Source organism: Puma concolor, chromosome A3, assembly GCF_028749965.1.
Source record: "Puma concolor isolate L17-30 chromosome A3, mPumCon1.1.hap2, whole genome shotgun sequence".
In the NCBI taxonomy this organism is placed as follows: domain Eukaryota; kingdom Metazoa; phylum Chordata; class Mammalia; order Carnivora; family Felidae; genus Puma; species Puma concolor.
The window spans coordinates 8,399,239-8,422,178 of record NC_141669.1 but is presented as its reverse complement, the minus strand read 5'-3'; the positions used below and the strand labels follow the sequence as shown (position 1 = coordinate 8,422,178).

Below are 22,940 nucleotides of genomic sequence, written 5' to 3'. Positions count from 1 at the left end.
AGTGCATTAGCAACTCTGTCTCCGTGTCATCACTCCCCCTTCCTATTAATCACTCTCTAACTCTTACCAGTTCCATGGGTGTAAGGTAGTAGCTTAAAAAAGAAATTGCATTTCTTTCATAACTAATGATAGCAAACTTTTCTGCATGTAATTGCCAGTCGTTTATCTCTTGAATTACTTGTGTGTGTCTTTTGACTCTTTTAAAAGCAACTTGTTGAAGTGAAGAATCCCTTATGTAATCTCGACAGTGATTCCACAGATCTTCCGGTCAGCTACCCGTTTGTGTCTTTCGAACAGAAATTCTTATTTTCCATGTAGTGAAATAGGTATTTTTTAAATATTGAAGTTTAAAAATGTTGTTTGTTTTACCCCAAACTTCCATGCCTCAAGTAATAATAATGATGAGAACAACTATGTATGTTGAAGAACAAAGGAGTTTTTTATTAAAAACTCTAGTACATAGAATTCATAATCTTGTTATTTTAGCTGTTAATGTAAATAGTGCTGTTGCATATTTCAGGTTCATCACTTTATCTGCCTCTGTTTGATTCTCATTATGGCCTCAAAGCTGTTAGAGGCGCTCCTGGCTTCATTCTCTTTCATCTGCTTGTCTGTGGATGGGATCAGCACCCTGGGGTGTGGGTCAGGTCTGGCCTGTGGCCTGTCTTGTACTAAAAACGGTTTGTCCGGTTTTAAAAGATCGTTAAAAAAAAAAAAGAGAAAGTAGTAGATAGAGATCCTGTGTGGCCACAAAATCTAAAATATTTACTGGCCCTTTAAAGGAAAGTTTGCCAACCCTTTACTACAATATTGACGAGATTCTCAAATTATTTTTTAGCTCTTCTGGCATCATAGGAAACAATATGCCGTGGATAAATGCAAAAATAAAATACAACTAAAAATTATACAAGGACTAGACTAATTTGTTACTGTCACAGTTCATTAACAGTAATGGTATATCTCATTAAGTTCGCTCATTAATAAACTGTGGTTAATACAGGGTTTTTTTGAGGCTGTTATTCTTCTTCTCTCTGGAAAAAATATGTAGATGTACGTGAATGCCCCAGCGTACTATATTTATATCTAGGTGTATCTCCATGATAGCCGAGAAGTACTGCTATTGAAATTACCTGCCGTGTTGGGTAAATTGAGTTTCTTCTTTGCTCGTCATTAGGCACTTCATAGCCACTTTACCAGCTTCTAAGGCACATTTTACATTAGTGTTTTAAATTACCTAGGAATAATGTAAAATTATAACCCTGAATATTCTAGTGTATACTATTTGATTAAATTGAGGCTATACTTCTTTAAAAGCTAATTGGCAAATTGTTACTGTTCTTAACCCTTCTAGAAATGACATCAGTTTTTAAAAATGGAGGTGTCTCTGCTTGGGTTTCTGAAAAAACCCTATTTTCTGCAAAATTATACATGAAGAAGAACAGGTTTTTGGACGCGGTCGGGATAGACCATTCAAAAGCTATGCAGCTCTGTAACTAGAGCCCGAATGAAAGTAGTAATTGGTACCCCAGGAGATAAGTGGAATAACAGGCAGCTCTTTGTGCCTTGGGCGCTGTGTAGTGCAAATGGAGATGGGCTTCCAAACCAGTGGGCTGCTTCTAGATAGAACACAAGAAGAAGTAGGACTTTCCGCTAGCCCAAGGTTATGAGGCAGGGGATGCGCCTATTTGAGAAAGGAGCTCCTGGTGCAAGTACTCATTTTTAATTATTAAAATGAAGCAAATAGACTCCTGCCTATGTAGCAGTCAAGCTGAGGCCTTAATGTGTCTGATAATTAAGAACGCCATTTACAAGTTTTCCCACTTTCACAGGAAGCATTTATTATTTTTTTTTAAATGTCTGGTTTTTTTGTTTTAATGTTTATTATTGAGAGACGGCATGAGCATGGGAAGGGCAGAGAGAGGAGAAGACACAGAATCTGAAGGAGGCTCCAGGCTCTGAGCTGTTAGCACAGAGCTTGACGCGGGCCTCGAACCCACAAACCCAGCAAGATCATGACCTGAGCCGAAGTCAGACGCTCAACTGACTGAGCCACCCAGGCGCCCCATAGATGTCTATTTATTTTTGAGAGAGATAGCATGTGAGTGGGGAAGGGACTGGGAGAGAGAGAGGAAGACAGAGATTCCCATGTAGGCTCCCTGCTGTCAGCACAGAGCCTGATGGCAGGGCTCGAACCCAAGAAACGTTAGATCATGACCTGAGCTGAAACCGAGTCAGATGCTCACTCGACTGAGCCACCCAGGTGCCCCATTACAGGAAGCATTTAAGAATAGTTTCCTGGACCAACCTCATGATTTGTGATGGACTGATTTTGTGTTTTTAGTAAATCTCCCCATTTATGGTATTTTATCCATTATAAAATGCCAGATATATTTTAGCAACCATTTAATCTGATCTATTTAAAGTATTTTTGAGGAAGTTTTTGAAAATACATACCCGTTTATGTTGCTCTCCTGCTTAGATTTCTGTCATCTACTGAATAAAGTTCAAACTCCTTAGCTTGTCCTATGAAGCTTCTTTCTTTCTTTCTTTCTTTCTTTCTTTCTTTCTTTCTCTCTTTCTCTTTAAAAAAAATTTTTTTTTAATGTTTATTTTTTGAGAGACATAGAGAACCAATTGGGGAGGGACAGAGAGAGAAGAAGACATAGAATCTGAAGCAGGCTCTGGGCTCCAAGCTGTCAGCACAGAGCCCAATGTGGGGCTTGAACTCAAACTGTGAGATTATGACCTGAGCCGAAGTCGGATGCTTAACTGATTGAGCCACCCACGCGCCCCATCATACAAAGCTTCTTATGATGACATGATCCCTTCCACTTTTCACCCTCATTCTCTATCATTTGACCTTTTGTACCTTATGGTTCAGGGGTCTTAAATTACGTTTAGTTGTTTTTTATGCCATGAAATCGATAATTTCATGATTCCTGGCCTTCATATATGATGTTGAATACAGTTTACTTGGCAGATTCCTACTCATACCTTGAAACTCACTCCAGAGTTTTCTTATCTTGCAAAAGCTCCTCAGGTTACTCCTATGTCCTTTGGACACACCTCCTTTTTGGAGCATTTTCTTCTTTTTTGGCAGTGTAAGTCGAAGACTTGTCTTGTATTTTCTCTGTCCCAGCTCTGGAATCAGCTGCTTCTCTAAGAAGCTCAGATTTCTTTTATTCAAGAATGGGATTTAGAGGGGCGGCTGGGTGGCTCAGTCAGTCGATTGTCTGACTCTTGGTTTCGGCTCAGGTCACGATCTCGCAGTTCGTGGGTTCGAGCCCCATGTCGGGCTGTCTGCTGGCAGTGCAAACCCTGCTGGCGATTCTCTCTTTCTCCTTCTCTGCCCCTCCTCTACCCCACGCTCTCTCTCAAAATAAATAAATAAAACTTAACAACAAAAAGAATGGTATTTAGAAATCAGTATTTGGGCACTCGATGTGCTTCTTGCCCCTGGAGTGTCATTATTTCTAGGCCTGGTCAGCAGACACGTGTATACCAAATAGACTATATGTGCTAATCCACATGCATACACATTCATATTTAATTCTGTACTTATGGGTCTGTATATATAGGCTACTAAAAGTTCTGAGTTCATACTGATAATTCTGATTCTTGTCCTACACCGCAGGGTTCATTCGCATCCTCCTCCTTTCTGTTTGATAATTGCTTTTTCAGTCAATGAGAAACCTGGCTCTCATTGTCTACACTATATTTACCTACTTGTTCACCTCTAGGATACACTTAAAATTATTTCAGAATTACCAATTCCTACCTCTGTGACAAACAGATTTATTAATTAGAATGTATTATTTTTTGTGCAGTTCCTTTTGTGTTTAGCCTTATAGCATACGTTAAAGATACTGTTTTCCAAAGTTACTTAGGTCATTTCTTTTATCCTTACCCCATTTATTGTGGTTATGTTGTTAATGTACAAAACAGGTTCATTTCTTACTATATGTATTCCATTTAGTGTACCTCCCTCACACACATCCTGGTTGATATTGTTTATTTATAGTTTTTAAGATGTGTGAAACATTTCCCTGGTTTTAAGATTAAAACTGTACAACTGCATGCTCAGAGAAGGATCCCTGCCTCCTTACTCCTACTACCCACTCCCATACTTCCTTCTTTCCACCCTGTTCTCTCACCCACCACCCCATAGGTAAACCAGGTCTTTTTAGTTTCTGGTGTGTCCTTCCTGTATTTCTTCAGAATACGTTAAGAGACTTGTCATAAATGTGTATTCTGTGCTCATATAATATGAGAACTTCTCCAGGAGATAATTTTAAAATATCTTTCCCAAATGTTTTTTAAATTTTTTTTTTTCAACGTTTATTTTATTTTTGGGACAGAGAGAGACAGAGCATGAACGGGGGAGGGGCAGAGAGAGAGGGAGACACAGAATCGGAAACAGGCTCCAGGCTCTGAGCCATCAGCCCAGAGCCCGACGCGGGGCTCGAACTCACGGACCGCGAGATCGCGACCTGGCTGAAGTCGGACGCTTAACCGACTGCGCCACCCAGGCGCCCCTCCCAAATGTTTTTTAAAAAAAATTTCAACCTCCAATATGCTGGTCAGAAACTATGGTTGGAATATTTTTCCAAAAGCAGAGTGCTATTAACTCAGTTCTTTAGTCCTGTGAAAGTATTCTGCAAGTGATTGTTAAACTTGGTCTCCATCTTACCTTTCCTGTCTTCATTGTTGTGAAGCTTTACTGTTCGCTGATTGGGACTTTACTGCATTTCTTGAATTTGCTTTATACGACGTCATTCTTGTTTCTTTACTTTTGCTCTTTTTCTGCCCTAGCTGTCGTGTCGTGGGCCCTCCTTTCAAGCCTGACTTTCCCAAGCCTTTACAGCCTAACTTTATGCCAGTTACTTTTGTGTCTTACCCTTTCCTCTCCTTCCTCTAAACCTTTGAATGCTAACTAATTTTTTTTTAAGTCTAATTTCTGGGGCACCTGAGTGATTCGGTTGGGTGGCCAACTTTTGATTTTGGCTGAGGTCATGATCTCACAGTTTGTGGAATTGAGCCCTGCCTCAGGTTCCACCCGGGCTGATAGTGCAGGGCCTACTTGGGATTCTCTCCCTCTCCCTCCCTCTCTCTCTCCCTCTCTCTCTCTCTCTCTCTCTCTCAAATAGAAAATAAATAAATAAATAAATAAATCTCTTAATGTTTCCTCTAGTAGAAGTTTAGGATAGTCCATGACAAAAATTGATTTTATGCTCTGCATTTTGAAGTCAGGTACTGATTTTTTCATCTTTTATCCTAAGTACTGATCCATACAAATTATCACCCTCATACTTTGCCCCATTATTTTCACAACTTTTATTTTATTTGTATTCAAACTAAAATGGCTTTTATGCTCTATTTGCTGTGTTCTTGGGAAAGTAAAATGATTGAATTGTTGCTAATATGAGGAATGAAAAGATTGTCTTTGAAATTAATTTCCTATGATTAACATATTTTATTGCTATTAAATACATTTACATAAATCATATTTATAAAATACATGGAACTTCCTTTTCCCAAAGAAAAGTCATAATACTTAGTATGGGGGAATTTATGTAGCTTCCTTATGAGCAGCGTGGGTGACATACTTTTCACTGGGCGGGGAAAGGAAATGGAGGGCATTTAAATTCATCTATAAAATCTTAGCAGGTTTGGACAGAGCTAAAGGTGAATGAGTATTATTTAGTGTTATATTGTTATACTGATTTAATTTTACAGCCCACACACATATACAAACATACACACATATATATGCTACAACACGCACACACGTACTTGTATTTATGATAGTTCTTGTCCTTGTCAAAAAGACATCAGATAGGGAGTATCTTATTACACACCAAAACTAAACACAGATAATGGTGTTTTTATCATTTTGTCAAATAACCTTCGTGCCACAGCTCTGTATTTCTAAATATGCAGCTTGGTGGTATAGCTTTCAAACTGTTAAGATCTTTTAATTTAAACATTAGATCTATTTCCCCCATTTTTTTCCCTTAATAATAAGAACCGTTTTTATCCAGCCTCCAAACTAGGCTCTTTGTAATCTTAAATACTGCCGGTTCCTTTGAAAATACCAAAGCTTCCTAATTCTTTTCTCCAGGTTAGTGCCTTAAGATCACGTTTTGTACTTCCTTGTAACTGCCCTCCTAACTAATTAGTAGTGTAAGAAAAAGTAACAAAAGGTGTTGATTTGCAAGGAATTCCCATGCAGTGTACCACTTTTTACTTCTTTCATTGATGAAGCCTCCTGTATTTTAGAGTTGAAAAGTTACCCTTGATTTCCCGTAATCCTGACACTTCTAAGCATTTCGTGATACATTTACCTCCTGTCCTCCTAAAGCTATATCAGCAATGAAGCTCTATTGGTAGCAATTTGTAGCCACTATGTATATAATAATAAATGAGCTAGTTGCATTTATGTGTCTATGGTTTTACATACAACTGTTTTTCTTGATCTCTGCTCTCTACCCAGACAGGCATGGTGCATTGTGATACAGCAGTTGGAACACCTGATTATATTTCACCTGAGGTTCTCAAATCACAAGGGGGTGATGGTTACTATGGGCGAGAATGTGATTGGTGGTCTGTGGGTGTTTTCCTTTTTGAGATGCTGGTGGGTAAGTAAATATTTTAACTTGTTCTGTTTTTAAAAACCCACCTGATACCACTTTAGTTTTAAGTGAAGAATTTGAAAATATGAGGAAATTAATTGTGTGCTGTGGAAAGAAGTGGAATTTTTTAAAACGTGGAATTAGTTTTATCAGTTATGACAGGTTGTTATTGGAAAATTAAAACCAAGCCTTGTACTGACACAGTGATTTAGTGGATTATAAAAGGAATTAAAAGTATACTGCTGGAAATAATCTTTCAGTAGACCTTTTTGTATGAAGACAGTGTTAGAATAAGAAGCAAGTATACAACTGCAGTGGGCCTCCAGTCCAAGATTTTCTTGACCAAGTATTTGTTGTAAATATTTTAAATGTAAAGCTGTTAATATTTGTTTCAATAATAATAGAGGATTAAAAGTACTCTTTAGTTTATGTAATTATGTTACCTAATTGATTCTTGTCAACTGTGTTTCTTCTGTTGTATTTATCTATGGTTAGTAAATCTAGTAAAATCGTTAATAGTTATTGACCTATTTGACTATCAAGATAAAAATATTTTATAATAGTATTTCATTCTCAGAAAACTCAGAGGCATATTTAATAATTTCTTTCACTGTGACCAAATCAAAATTTGAAAGGCTCATGTAGTCCAAAACTTTTTTTATATCATCACTTTCATTCTTAAGATTTCTGATTCCAAAGTACTGGGGTCACAAAAGTATCTTGTGGCTAAGGAAGCCAATGACTGAATCATCTGGCTTGGGGATGAGGGCAGATATAGCTAAATCTACTTTCTGGGGCAAGTGTGATAAGGCTGATAACATTATATGAAATAACTTCAGAGTTGAAAATATATTTTTAGAAATTGAAGAATTTATTTTCTAGAGGATGTCCCTAAAAAAATTGATAGCAGAAAATCTGTGAAATCTGTGGGATAGTTGAGTATGATTATTACTGAAAAAAAAATGAGAATATTTTGGTAAGTCTCAAATTTAAATAATAATTAGCCATGGACCGTTTTTGTGGCCTAAGTTGCCTTCTCTTGGTGACCATCTTGTGTGTGTAGTACTGATCTTGCTATGCTTAAACTCATGTTATTGTATGACCTACATTGTCTTGGGCCTTTGTTATTGAAGTGCATCCCTTTATTTATTTTATTTATTTTTTATTACTATTTTTTTAATGTTTATTTATTATTGAGAGACAGGGAGAGAGACAGCATGAGCATGGGAGGGGCAGAGACAGGAGAACACACAGAATCCGAAGCAGGCTCCAGGCTCTGAGCTGTCAGCACAGAGCCTGATGCGGGGCTCGAACTCACCAACTGTGAGATCATGACCTGAGCCGAAGTCGGATGCTCAACTGACTGAGCCACCCAGGCGCCCCACCATTGCTTTATATGCAGAGTGTGTTCCCTGGTAGCTGTCCATTCTCCCCACCTCTGGCCCAAACTGATGATACATTAGGTGCGTTTTGTAATCTTTTGAAAGTAGAATATATTCTAGGATTTGCCTGAAGTCTTCTAGGGATTTAGAAAATAATGTAGTTTGGAGGAACTCACATGACACCTTTGAAGGGACCATTTAAATTCCTGCTATTGTTTTCAACTCTGAGAGTTGAATTTAATGAGTTTGAATGACACTGATTTACAGTATTCTGAGCCTACTCTGGTGCCTGCCTGCTCAGGTTAGTTAGCACTGGACTTCATTTAAAGGACTCTATTGCAGTTAAAAATGGCCCTAGAAAAATCTTGAATTCATTTGTCCTTCCATGCACTTGACAAATTTAAAGTTAACATATTTAAATATTATGAAAAGTGTTTAATTTGCATTCTCTGTTACACTCTGTGTCTTCTTTCTTGGAATTCTAGGGGATACTCCATTTTATGCAGATTCACTTGTAGGAACATATAGCAAAATTATGGATCATAAAAACTCACTGTGTTTCCCAGAAGATGCAGAAATTTCTAAACATGCGAAGAATCTCATCTGTGCCTTCTTAACAGATAGGTAATATACATTGAATTTCTTTGTAGAGAGCCCTTAACTTCTAAATTCGTAGAAACGAAAGCATAGCTGTCTCTTATTTGCATACGAAATCTCGTTCTCTTTATCCAAATTGCATTTAATTCTGGGTGAGGCTTTTCCTACTGCTAGGCCTGGTGTTGGGTTACTCTCGTCGTTATGTGTGCGCAATCCCATTGAAATCTTAACTCTGACCTTAACCTTCGTGTCTAAAAAGAGAAAAATAGAACTTGGTAAGATAATGTATTTGAAAGAAATAGGGCTTATGTTATTCACATTTTATCCTTAAAAGTAATTAAGCCATAGGACTCTTATTTGTACATCTTTTGAGAGAAGGGTGTTTTGTGCAGATACATACTTGACTGGTTATAATCTCAAAAGCTGTTTGTATTTGACTTGGGAGTGCCCCCTTCCCAGCCCTTCTATATTTGCATTTGAATATGAGTAAGTCTGCCTGGGAAATTCGATATTTTTTTAAAACAAAATGGGTGAACAGTGTTGTGAAAACCTGCCTCAAAAGGAGAAGATAGAAACTCTTTGGAGTTTCTTCCTTGGCCTTTCTATTTAATTCTTTTAGATTTGTGGTAAGAGTCATTCTATCAAAGGGCAACATTTATAACCGGTGTGTGCACTTCAGTCCAAACTTGACACACTAGCGTTATGATCTTAAGGAAATTACTTTACTTTGGGGGGAAATAATTTTACTTACCCATAAATGATGGGGTCAGATTCAATCAATGATAGCTGAGGGCATTTTGAGCTCAAAAGTGCTGTGATTTCTCAGCAAACCATATTGATTGTTAGCCAGTTGCTGTTACAAGGAGTCCTGCAGTGACTGTCCTCATGTATTCATATCTTTGCATGTATTCTGGAGGATAAGATCTTAAAGGTAGAATTCTAGGATACACACTTTAAAATGAGTTGATGTTGCAGTCCCTATCAAAATAACACCAGCATTCTTCACAGAGCTAGAACAAACAATTCTAAAATTTGTATGGAACCAGAAAAGACCCCAAATAGCTAAAGCAATCTTGAAAAAGAAAACCAAAGCTGGAGGCATCACAATTCCCGACTTCAAGCTATATTACAAAGCTGTAATCATCAAGACAGTATGGTACTGGCACAAGAACAGACACTCAGATCAATGGAACAGAATAGAGAACCCAGAAATGGACCCACAAACATATGGCTCGCTAATCTTTGACAAAGCAGGAAAGATTATCCAATAGAATAAAGACAGTCTCTTCAGCAAATGGTGGTGGAAACACTGGACAGCAACATGCAGAGAAATGAACCTGGACCACTTTCTTACACCATATACAAAAATAAACTCAAAATGGATGAAAGACCTCAATGTAAGAAGCCATCAAAATCCTCAAGGAGAAAGCAGGGAAAAACCTCTTCGGCTTCGGCCACAGCAACTTCTTACTCAGTATGTCTCCGGAGACCAGGGAAGCAAAAGCAAAAATGAACTATTAGGACCATCAAAATAAAAAGCTTTTGCACAAGGAAGGAAACAATTAGCAAAACTAAAAGGCAGTTGATAGAATGGGAGAAGATATTTGCAAATCATATATCAGCTGAAGGGTTATTACTCAAAATCTATAAAGAACTTATCAAACTCAACACCCAAAAAAACAAATAATCCAGTGAAGAAATGGGCAAAAGACATGAATAGACACCTCTCCAAAGAAGACATCCAGATGGCCAACCAACACATGAAAAAATGCTCCACATCACTCATCGTCAGGGAAATACAAATTGAAACCACAATGAGATACCACCTCACACCTGTCAGAATGGCTAACAACTCAGGCAACAACAGATGTTGGCGAGGATGTGGAGAGAGAGGATCTCTTTTGCACTGCTGGTGGGAATGCAAATTGGTGCAGCCATTCTGGAAAACAGTATGGAGGTTCCTCAAAAAATTAAAAATAGAACTGCCTACAACCCAGCAATTGCACTACTGGGTATCTATCCAGGGAATACAGGTGTGCTGTTTCAAAGGGGCACATGCACCCCAATGTTTATAGCAGCACGATCAACAATAGCCAAAGGATGGAAAGAGCCCAAATGTCCATCGATGGGTGAATGGATAAAGAAGATGTGGTCTATATGTACAATGGAGTATGACTCGGCAATCAAAGAGGATGAAATCTTGCCATTTGCAACTACGTGGATGGAACTAGAGGGTATTATGCTAAGCAAAATTAGAGAAAGACAAATATCATATGACTTCCCTCATAATGAAGAATTTAAGATACAAAACTGATGAACATAAGGGAAGGGACAAAAATAATATAAAAACAGGGAGGGGGACAAAACATAAGAGACTCTTAAATATAGGGAACAGAGGGTTGCTGGAGGGATTGTGAGGGGAGATGGGCTAAATGGGAAAGGGACATTAAGGAATCTACTCCTGAAATCACTGTTGTACTATATGCTAACTAACTTGGATGGTAATTAAAAAATTAATTAAAATGAGTTGATGTTGCAAAATTGACACCCAGAGAAGTCACATCAGGGTGTATATCCGTTGATTATAGTTACTTCTTCATTCTCATCAAACTGAATATCATGATTTTATTTCCATCTGAAGCATTGTTAGTTTTTCTCATTAGAGAGGTTAGTCATTTTAATATGTTTATCAATTACAAGATTTGTTAATATCTGATTACCAATCCATGCTGATAAACTCAGAACAGATCCTGTATAGTGTTTGATTTGGGACTAGATGGGTTGATGAGGATGACCATAATTTGTGCTGAAAGGTATAATATAAAACCGGATATATAGCACATGTTAATGAAAGGAGCACCATTCATGAGAAATTTGCCTGAACACTTTATTGCAGGGTGGTGGTGCAGTCCAAGGAATGATTGTAGATGGAGAAAAGATATTTTCAATTTCTTTTCCATTATTGAAAAGAATTTAATGCCCTCATCGTGCTAGCAGTACTTCCCTCTAAAGTTTACAGGGTTTTTTTTGTTTCTATTAAACATAGCTCCAGGGGCATATATTAAAAAAAAAGATGCTTTTTATGTCCATACAATCTTCATTGAAGACTCAAAAGGTCAAAGAATGAAATTGTTCATCAGAGTTAATACTGATAGCTTCTAGCAATGTGTGAATTCTTTTTAAGAAATTTTTAAAATAACATTTTTATTAGAGAGGCTTTGAATAACTTCTGTATCAAAGTTAGACCTGTGTTCATTTTCCATCATGAAGTTGGTCATGCAGTTTTGGCCCATGCAGATGAATATTTTTACTTGAAAGCCTCATGTGTACTTTTGTTTGATACAAACTACAGAGGGAAATACATTTCCTTTTCCATGGCATTTACTATACAGTCCTTTTAATCTAGAGAGATCATATATTATAAAATTGGCATTGCTTGTTTTTGAAAAACATTTAAGCTTGAAACTTTTGATAAAGATATCTCGGGGAGCCTGGGTGGCTCAGTCGGTTAAGCGGCCGACTTCGGCTCGGGTCATGGTCTTGCGGTCCGAGAGTTCGAGCCCTGCGTCGGGCTCTGTGCTGACAGCTCAGAGCCTGGAGCCTGTTTCGGATTCTGTGTCTCCCTCTCTCTGACCCTCTCCTGTTCATGCTCTGTCTCTCCCTGTCTCAAAAATAAATAAAACGTTAAAAAAAATTTTTTTTTTAAGATATCTCAGTCATTTGTGATCCTTATTTTGATCCTTGTCAAGATAAGAGTTATTTTTTTTTTGTTTTTTTCATAATCTTTTTATAATACAGTCTTAACTTGTATTGTTTAGGGAGGTACGACTTGGGAGAAATGGGGTAGAAGAAATCAAACAACATCCTTTCTTTAAGAATGATCAGTGGAATTGGGATAACATAAGAGAGAGTAAGTCAGTAACTTTAAATATTTCCATTCCATCACATTTTAAATCTCAAAAATTGATTCCTCTTTTGAATTAATAAGCATGTTTGATATTCTTAATGATACTACTTTTAAATTGGGAGGTTTCATTTCAAATTTGTTCTGTGGCAATATTCATAACTAAATTAATGTTCCTCAATATCTTAAACTAATTTGTATTTATTAGCAATATTTCTTAATACTTTTATAATAGATTTCTTAATTTGGCATATTTTTTATGAATCAAAATAACTTTCAGAATCAGGGAAATAGCCTTGAATTTGAATGAGTTTGAATTAATAAATCACTATATGGAGAGCATATTTTGATGAATACTAGAATAAACATAGTAATTCATTTTAACTTTATATATATTTGACATTAATTCATTTTAAGAGTAAGAAGTATTTTACTTACAGAGTATAAAAAGCCGAAGACTGAAGAATGTATGTGCAAGTTACTGCTGCTTTCAATTTTAGTACCTATAATAATACCATATTCCTCTCCTTGTTTAGTAGATTTATCTATAGATAAAGCTGATCTGATATAGTAATAAATAGTTAATAAGGTTTTCATTTTTTGAAATGATAAAATGTAAACCATGTTACCAAAATTTTCTATGGTAAATCATAATGTTATTGATTAGTTATATATTATTAATATATCATGTGCTGGTATCACACAATCACATATTGTAATTGATATAAAAATCTGGGTGGCTAGTGTATATTTGGATTATGCATAAAACAATTCATTTCTTTTCTTCTAACAGCGGCAGCTCCTGTAGTACCTGAACTCAGCAGTGACATAGACAGCAGCAACTTTGATGACATCGAAGATGATAAAGGAGATGTAGAAACCTTCCCAATTCCTAAAGCTTTTGTGGGAAATCAGCTGCCTTTTATAGGATTTACCTACTATAGAGAAAATTTGTATGTGATTTGTTTGTTACATTTTTATTGCTTTCAAGATTGTGCTATAAGAGTTGTCTTACTGTGATACTCTGGACTATAGAAGATAAAGTGCTCATTTGTTTTAAACTGAGTTTTTCAAAAGGACTATCAAAAGTTACTTTTCATTTAATTCCATTATTTCTGAATGTTGTATTCAGTTACAAATGAATGCAAGGCACTGTTCTGTATTCTTTGGGGGATATAGACTAAGACCAAATACGTACTTTTGAAGGAACTTATCAACTGATGAGGGATGTAAGAGAATAATATAGTCGTAATGAAGGGTAGAATGTGATATTTGCCTTATGAAAGGTACTGGGCCACCTGGGTGGCTCAGTCGGTTCAGCGTCTGACTTTGGCTCAGGTCATGATTTCATAGTTTGTGAGTTCGAGCCCAATCAGGCTTGCTGCTGTCACACAGAGCCAGCTTCGGATCTTCTGTCCCCCGCCCCCCGCCCCCCGCTGTGCCTGCTGCTCCCCTGCTCTCTCTCCCTCTCTCTCATAAATAAATCTTGGGGCACCTGGGTTGCTCAGTCAGTTGAGCATCCAGCTTCAGCTCAGGCCATGATCTCACAGTTTGTGAGTTTGAGCCCTTCATTGGGCTCTCTGGTGTCAGCACAGAACCTGCTTCACTTCAAATCCTCTGTACCCCTTTCTCTCTCTGCCCCTCCCCAGCTCACGCTCGCTCTCTCTCTCTCTCTCTCTCTCTCTCTCAAAACAAAACAAAAAAAAAAAAAAAAACCATTAAAAAATACATACATTTAAAAAAGGAAAAAAAGAAAGGCACCAAAATATCTGAGGTGGTTCAAATAGAATGGTTCTGAAGAAAAATAAAAGTCACATCTTTGGGGTGAGGGTACGAAGTCAGGTAAGACCTCAGGGAAGGGGTGGCGTTTGTAAAAACAAGAAAGGGTTTTGAGTGGCCGAGATGTGGGGAGGTTAGGTGACAGTTGTGGGCAGGTGAACCATGGAAGCCAAAGTGTGGCGTGTTAGCACGCGTTGGGACAGAGTAGTGTGGTCCTAGGGCTCAAACACAAAGTGCTTATTGCTGTATTTTGATCATTTGGAAGACCTAATGAGATTGCGAGTGTTTTGCCTACAATCTCTCCTTGTAGCACAGAGCCTGGCACAAGACCAGTAAATACTGATTGACTGCAGTGAGTATTGGGTGTAAAGATTAAAAACTGTTGGAGTTAAGCAGCAGGTGATTATTGTGTGCTATACTGAGGGACTTTTGACTTTGACAGGTAGCGAGGCATTAAAGACACTGGAGAAACATATTTGAGAAACTTGGTACTTCCATGTATGGAATGGTAGGGGTGACCAACCATTATGGTTTGCCCAGGACCGAGGGGCTTCCTGGGATGTGGCCAGGGACTTTCATGCTGAAACTGAGAAAATTCTAGGTAGACCAGGATGAGTTGGACACCCTGCCAACGGTAGTACTCTCAAAACTCTTGTCATGCTCACCGAGATGAGGATATGAGTGCCTGGAGAAACCCAAGCATATTTATAGGCAGTGAGGAAGGACCCAGTTAAAGTGAGATACTGATATTTAAATAGAAGTGATGACTTATGTATTAAGACCTGGGAATCAAGAGATGTTATCTTTGAAAAGGAGGAGAGGGGTCTCTTTTCTAGAAGATATCTAGGTAAGATAGTTCTAGGAACTCAAAATGAGATGAAGAGGGGGAAGGTATAGGCCATATAGTGACTCCAGTCTCAACAATATTAAAGACTAGAACATCAGATAAGAGTGGGGGGCAGAACAAGTGCAGCATTTTAAATTATTGAGAATGATATAAATGTCTAAAGGGGGAAAACAGTGCTTCATTTAAAATATGTTGAAGTAAAAAAGAGAAATCTTTGTGGTTGGAGTTTAATTATGAGAATAATTTGGGGATATTAGAAAATGGATTAAAATGACATGCAAAGAATTTATCTCCTGTCTTTCCCTCTAGGTTATTAAGTGACTCTCCATCTTGCAGAGAAAATGATTCAATACAGTCAAGGAAAAATGAAGTATGTATAAATTTTTACTATTTAGTCACATGTTCGAGTAATTTAGTAATATCCATGTGTTTAAAAAGTTCATTTGATGCTACTTTTTGAACCATTTTCTGGTGTTCTTTGTTGTAATACAGTTCACAAAACATTGAGATGATGGATTTATTTGACAGGTACTATTGTGGAAGATAGGTGGCTAGTAAAAAGATGAATTAAACATAGCTTTTAGGCATAGTTTTAATAGCAAAAAAGTGACAGGTTTATAAACATCTACAATCTCAGAAAATTTTATAATCTTAGTACTCTAAAAGAATATAGATAATAAGCTATCAGGGTACAGAAATTGTGGAGAAATTAATATTTTGAGTGGGAATGAATTCAAACAAAGGTTAATTTTATCAAACTAACAATATTTTGCGGCCTCTATAATTTGTAACCATACACAAAAGTAAACCGTGCGCACGCATACACGTTAATGAGGATGCTAACATTTTCTCCTTAAAATTTATAGAAAGTAAAAAGATTGATTAGATAATTTTGGCGTGATTTATTTTAGGAATTTTATAAAGCATGCATACATTTTAAATTTCCTTTTTGTTTTGTTTTAAATAGGAAAGCCAAGAGGTATGTTGATGTCACTTATGTTGAAAAACTGAGAAAAACACATCCCTCTGACAATGTTTTGATAGAGCCATTTTCCACCTAGCATTTGGAGTGCTACATCTACTTAAGAGAGAAGTTTCCAGCCTTGTTTCTACCAAGTATTTCTTTTATTATTGCCCCTATGGCTTTATTGTTTAAGTATCTATTATGTAATTTTCTTATTTTTATTTGTTAAGGATATATAACTGATAGTAAGAATTTTGAATGAACAAGTGAAAACAAGCGTGATCAAATTATACTAATGTAATAATAGCCAAAAGTAGTTAAACATGACTTGTTCATTGGCCTGTGTGTTCTTATTAGGGAAAAATGATAGTTTTGCTTAAGATGTATAAAATATTTAAGAAACCATGAGTTTCTTAAAGAAACCTAATCACTAGAAAGAATATTGGCCTTGGAATCTAATAGACTTGGATTGATTTTTGGCACAGCCACTTATTAGCTAAGCCATCTAGAGAGTTACTCACCTTTTTTGAGTTTCAGTTTCTTTATTGAGTACATACAACACTACCTACCACCTTTTTAGGGTTGTTGTTAGGGTTGATGAGACAGTATTTGTAAAGTGCCTAACATGGTACCTAAGGCATAAAAGGCACTCAAAAAGTTGAGCCCTTTATGAAGGTAATGATGCTCCAAAAATGGATTATTTAGTACGTAATATAATTGCAGTTGGTTTAAAGATCAACATATCTGGCCTAGAAGAAGATGTAAAGCATGGCAAGGAAATGACTTATAATCAATTAGCCATCATTCCTGGAAGACTTACTGACCGTAACTCCTTATAGTAGTGTTCCTGGCACTGTGTAGAAATTCTCATTTTTAAGAGAAGTAAATTCTCATTTTTAAGAGAAGTAATGTATTTTTGAGCAAGTGCAGTTAAATATTCCAAATATTTGTTTCAGATATAGACCTTTTCATCTTGTAAGTACACTGTGTGACAGTATTTTTACATAAATAATCTGCAGAAGAACAGTGGAGCATATCAGAGGGTCTCCTTTATTCATAATGAATGAGAGACTTGGCGTCATAGAAGAATTCTGCCAAGATTAGAGCGTCTCACTCGTATATTTACGTCATGTTTACATACATAGAAAGCAAGAGATGGAGAATTTTTTCCTTATGTTGGTAAAAGCCACATTAAGAAGGTACAAAAACTGTACCATTATAAAGGATCTTATATGAAGCTTACAAAACAGCTTATCCTTGTCTTTAAGCCTCTCATATTTTAAATGTGACCAAAATTTATAATTATAGTTTCTTGTTTCCGGACAGATTCAGAAAAAACTATACACGTTAGAAGAACACCTTAGCACTGAGATACAAGCCAAAGAAGAATTAGAGCAGAAGTGCAAGTATGTTGTTTAGATGACGAAATGTTGTCTTTTAAAATTTAAGTTCAAACGTTTTACCAAAAAGGAAGAGTTATAAAGTAATCATATGATCATCTTGAATTTATACTAAGTAAATGTTTTTATTGTAAATCACTGTTTCTTTTGAAATCCTTTAGATCTGTTAATACTCGCCTTGAGAAGGTAGCAAAGGAGCTAGAAGAGGAGGTAAAGTTGCTGTGTGCTTTTCATTAATATTTTTGTTTGCTACAAGTTGTGATGCCTGCCTTCCCTGGAGAGAGTTGTCTGAGAACCATATTAACACCCATCTTGATACACAGTAAGACCCACCTTATGTTGCACTGGCGAACAGGTTACAGGATAACCTTGGTGATAAGCCTCATTTTGTTATGGGTGTGCAAACTTGAGTGAATTTAGAATGTGTAGATATTTCACGTAAACAAATTTGCATTTGTGTCAATTACTTGGCTTAACAACAGAAAGTGACCATTGTTTCTTCTTTTAAATTTCTGTTCCTAACATTTCAGATCCATAGTTTATATTAAGTGAAGATGGTTCAGTGGTAATGGAAGTTACGGAAAGTTTGACTTTCAGTAGTAAACCATTAACAGTATGGTCTTAATAATTTAAGAGAGGTGTGCTATTTTGAAAGTAATGGAAAACGTTATTGTAAGTTTTAACAAAACAGCAGTTACAGCCTTTTTTAAAGTTCTTTTTTATCTGCTTGAAATACTAAAATAGTGTTTTCATTTGATTTTTATGCATACTTTCCTTTGATAGTAACTTTAAGCATTATTTCAGATTACCTTAAGGAAAAATGTGGAATCAACATTAAGACAATTAGAAAGAGAAAAGGCACTTCTTCAGCACAAAAATGCAGAATATCAGCGGAAAGCTGATCATGAAGCAGACAAGAAACGAAATTTGGAAAACGATGGTTTGTGGTGTAGAATATTAAATACTTACCAAGAAAATAATTAAATGTGTATGTACGTGTGTGTTGTCGAAGCTTCCCACTGAAATGCTTTTTTTTTTTATCACAGTTAACAGTTTAAAGGATCAACTTGAAGATTTGAAAAAAAGGAATCAGAACTCTCAAATATCCACTGAGAAAGTAAATCAACTCCAGAGACAAGTAGGTCAATCTCCATTTGTAATAGGATATTGAATTTTCTTGATGATAACTTACTAATACTAATTTTAATTGGGAATGTTACAGAAAGGCCTTTGCCTCTGATTTTAAAGGGAAATCATTAGGAAACTATTTTTAGGTTTGTTTCTTACTTTAGTTTGTAACACGCTGATAAACAGAAGTATTTTCATTATATACACTCGTGTTTGTTGTTGTCTGTTTGATTTTGAATGGAATAACAGCTGGATGAAACCAATGCTTTGCTGAGAACAGAATCTGATACTGCAGCCCGGTTAAGAAAAACCCAGGCAGAAAGTACAAAACAGATTCAGCAGCTGGAATCTAACAATAGAGATCTTCAAGATAAAAATTGTCTGCTGGAGACTGCCAAGTTAAAACTTGAAAAGGAATTTATCAATCTTCAGTCAGTTCTAGAATCTGAAAGGAGGGACCGAACCCACGGATCAGAGATAATTAATGACTTACAAGGTATTGTAAAGTAGAGATTGCACTTGAATTCATCCTGATGATTTATATTTTGGAAATAACTTTAGATGATGGATGTATGTGCTGGAATAGCACATTTCTGAATATACTACTCTGTTATGTGAAGCATAATATATGGAATGCATTGATAGAAAATTTTATGAATAGAAGGTTTGCTTTCAAATAGTGTGAAATATTTTAAATTATCAAAAACCACCTCCCAAAGTGACGGTTTGGGTTCCAGTTGACTTAGCCATAAAGCACTCTACCAACAATTATAAAACTTCTCAAAATTTTTTATTCTTAATTTAACATATATATACTTTGTGGGCTTATTGTTTTTAAAATGTTGCAATTTTAGGTAGAATATCTGGCCTAGAAGAAGACTTAAAGAATGGCAAAATCTTATTAGCAAAAGTAGAGATGGAGAAGAGACAACTACAGGAGAGATTTACTGATTTGGAAAAGGTAAAACATGTTCAGCTTTATATTTTGTAGGAAAATGACAAAGAGTTTTAGATTGGAAAACTTAACTCTAAAATAAGGGGTATCGGTATGGTTTCAGTGGATGTTTCTCCCTAGGGACCCAAGGAAAACTTAGATTTTGACTACAACGTATCTTTATTTATTTTATTTTTTTTTTTCAACGTGTATTTATTTTTGGGACAGAGAGAGACAGAGCATGAACGGGGGAGGGGCAGAGAGAGAGGGAGACACAGAATCGGAAACAGGCTCCAGGCTCCGAGCCATCAGCCCAGAGCCTGACGCGGGGCTCGAACTCACGGACCGCGAGATCGTGACCTGGCTGAAGCCGGACGCTCAACCGACTGCGCCACCCAGGCGCCCCTACAACGTATCTTTAAAATGATAGAAAGTTACAATGGCTTTTGGCATTGAAAAGTTTTTCTTTAAAACTTCTGTAAGCCAGGGATGATTTTTAGGCTGTGTGCAGTTAAGGTGTTATTTTTGTTCACTTGTCCATTCTTTCAAGTATTTAATGTATCATCTGTGGTAGAAATATCAGGATGCAGTCTTTGCTTGCCTTTAACAGTCCCACAGTGGGGCCTCCTGGCTGTCTCAGACGGTAGAGCATGTGACTCTTGATCTCTAGGTCATGAGTTCAAGCCCCCACGTTGGACGTGGAGCCTACTTAAAAAAATAATAAATTAAAAAAAAATACAATCTAAGGAGTAGTACCTAAAGTCACTAATAAAGTACACAGATAATTCTAACACAGCGTGATAAACAGACCACTCGAAGAGTGGACAGGGTATATTGGACACACAGGACGAAGCCCTAATCTGACAGGGCAGGATTGGGTGGCAGGGTAAAGGCACATTCTGAGTTGGGCAGGAGCAGAAGTATAAGATGGGAAATAGAAAAGGCATAGCTGGTTTATTTAACGCTAACTGCTCAATTGTTCTGGAGTATAGAGCAGGGGTCAACAGATTTTAATCTTTTAAGCAAAAGACAATGAATATTTTAGGCTTTGAGGACCATATAATCTGTTGCAACTCAGCTCTGCTCCAATACGTAAAGGAATGGGTGTAGCTGTGTTCCAGTGAAATTTTATAGAAATGGACATCAGGCCAAAATGCACCTGAAGACTGCAGTGTGGTTCTCATGTCAAGTGTGAGGAATTCACTGACCAGAATGAGCTACAGCCCTAGGCATGAGCTAGATCATGTGAGAGTTTGAATATTCTGTTAAACTTAATTTCTCTAGGCAACGGACCCAGCCACTGAAGGGCTTTAAATTAGATGCTCTTTTTAGACATACATTTAAGATAGATCGTTGTGTTCCATGTGTGGAGAATAAATTTGAGGAGGACAAGATAAGAAGGGGGGAGACGAGTCAGAGACGTTTTCAGTAATTCAGATGATGGAGACTTAACTGGTACGGTGGTTAAAAGGATGGAAAATGGGGGTGAATCTGAGAAATATCTGCAGGTAGAATATTTGGTAGCACTTAGTGATGGCTCAGATAAGGCATATGTGGGGTATTTAAGGAGGAGTTCTAGGCTCTTACATGGTGACAAGATAAATAATGGTAACAGTAATTCATAAAGAATAAAGGGGAGAAAAGAATGAAGGGAAATAGCTCTTTTAGAAGAAATGATGACAAAATCTATTTTAGTCCTAAGTTTGAGGTGCCTTAGGATGTTCGTAAAGGAGTAAACTATGTTGAAGCTAGAAATGTTTGAGAGTCATTGGTACAGAAGTAGCTGAAGCTGTGTGAATGCAAGAGCCTATCTCGGAAAAGATTGTTTAGAGCAATGGTTTTTCAGGGCAGAGTTGATTCCTCTGTTGTTGGATTGAAAAACCTCATTTTTAGGCGCTCCTGGGTGGCTCAGTTGGTTAAGCATCTGACTCTTGATTTTGGCTCAAGTCATGATCTCAACAGTTAGTGAGCTCAAGCCCCGCCTTGGGCTCTGCCCTGACCGTGTAGGGCCTGCTTGGGATTCATTCTCTCCCTCTCCCCCTCCCTCTCTCCCTCTCTCCCTCTCTCCCTCTCTCCCTCTCTCCCTCTCTCCCTCTCTCCCTCTCTCCCTCCCTCCCTCTCTCCCTCTCTCCCTCTCTCCCTCTCTCCCTCTCTCCCTCTCTCCCTCCCTCCCTCCCTCTCTCCCTCTCTCCCTCTCTCCCTCTCTCCCTCCCCCTCCCCCACTTTTCTGCCCCTCCTCTGCGCATGCTCACTTGCTGTCTCTCTCAAAATAAACTTAAAAAAAGAAAAAAATCATTTTCAGTATTAAGGATTTGTTTGAAAAGCAAAAGAAATATTTACATATATGATACAAACTATAGAAACAAAGAATTAGAAAATCTTTTGAGGATATAGAGAAAATAGATTGACTTCTATTATTGAAGTGTCCCAACTTAAAACAAGTCTCCTATGTGGAATATCAGGGTAAATGGTAGAGGATCCTGAAAATTTGTCATCAGGTACAGCAAAGGGAAATGTTAGATAGGTTTTAAAGGTGAGAAATAATGATACAGAAGCTTGAAGTGGCTGAAGAATGCCGCCTCCAGCGAAGACCAGCATTTAAGGAATAGCTGGGGGGAAAGTTCATAGGTGACAGAAAAGATGAGAACAGGAAGCGGGGAGCCAAGGGAGTGCACTCAGGTGTGTCAGGGAAATAGTTTCAGGGCAACAGTGAGTCAAAATGGGGTAACTACTGAAAAGCGTTTGTCGAATCTGGTGGTGAGAATATCGTGTGTTACTTCATTGAGATCACACGCTCTCAGTGCAGATCTCCAAACGGTAGCGTGGAGGGATGGGCCGTAGGTTCAGCAGGAGGTGAACAGGTGGATTCCGTGGATCATTGTTACAAGAAGTTTGAGTGAAGGGGGGAGGGAAAGTATTGAACATTCTTAGCTTGTAAAAAACAGCTTTATAAGTTTTTGAAATTGTGAGCCAGTCTTTTTTGTTGATCGCTGCTATTCTGAATCTTTAATAGGAAAAGAACAACATGGAAATAGATATGACATACCAACTAAAAGTTATACAGCAGAGCTTAGAACAAGAAGAAGCTGAGCATAAGGCTACAAAAGCACGGCTGGCAGATAAAAATAAAATTTATGAATCCATTGAAGAAGCAAAATCAGAAGCCATGAAAGGTATGCCTTTCTTCTAAGAGGGTTTTTCTGCAGCATTTTCCTAAGAATGGATTCTGTAGTCAACTCTTGATTTTGAAAAATATTTTTTTATATTTTATTGTCAAATATTGAGAACTGGAAAGAAAAACATTAGGGAAGCTTTACATACATATCATTTTTTCTCTTTATGGCAATGATCATTTCTAAGATGTAAGTCCCAA

At 37.2% G+C, this 22,940-nt stretch overlaps 1 protein-coding gene across 6 annotated transcripts in view; it reads left to right on the top strand.

Moving 5' to 3' along the window:
* The window catches only part of ROCK2 (Rho associated coiled-coil containing protein kinase 2), a 141,314-nt gene that overhangs the window by 87,969 nt on the left and 30,405 nt on the right, over nt 1–22,940 (top strand). For all 6 annotated transcript variants that reach the window (XM_086700027.1, XM_086700026.1, XM_086700028.1 and 3 more), the window contains exons 6-17: nt 6,494–6,638; nt 8,500–8,638; nt 12,430–12,521; nt 13,309–13,468; nt 15,451–15,511; nt 17,432–17,511; nt 17,667–17,715; nt 18,310–18,445; nt 18,552–18,643; nt 18,883–19,129; nt 19,488–19,594; nt 22,581–22,740. In XM_086700027.1, coding sequence (XP_086556153.1) covers nt 6,494–6,638; nt 8,500–8,638; nt 12,430–12,521; nt 13,309–13,468; nt 15,451–15,511; nt 17,432–17,511; nt 17,667–17,715; nt 18,310–18,445; nt 18,552–18,643; nt 18,883–19,129; nt 19,488–19,594; nt 22,581–22,740 — 1,468 coding nt within the window. The remainder of the gene's footprint in view (nt 1–6,493; nt 6,639–8,499; nt 8,639–12,429; nt 12,522–13,308; nt 13,469–15,450; nt 15,512–17,431; nt 17,512–17,666; nt 17,716–18,309; nt 18,446–18,551; nt 18,644–18,882; nt 19,130–19,487; nt 19,595–22,580; nt 22,741–22,940) is intronic.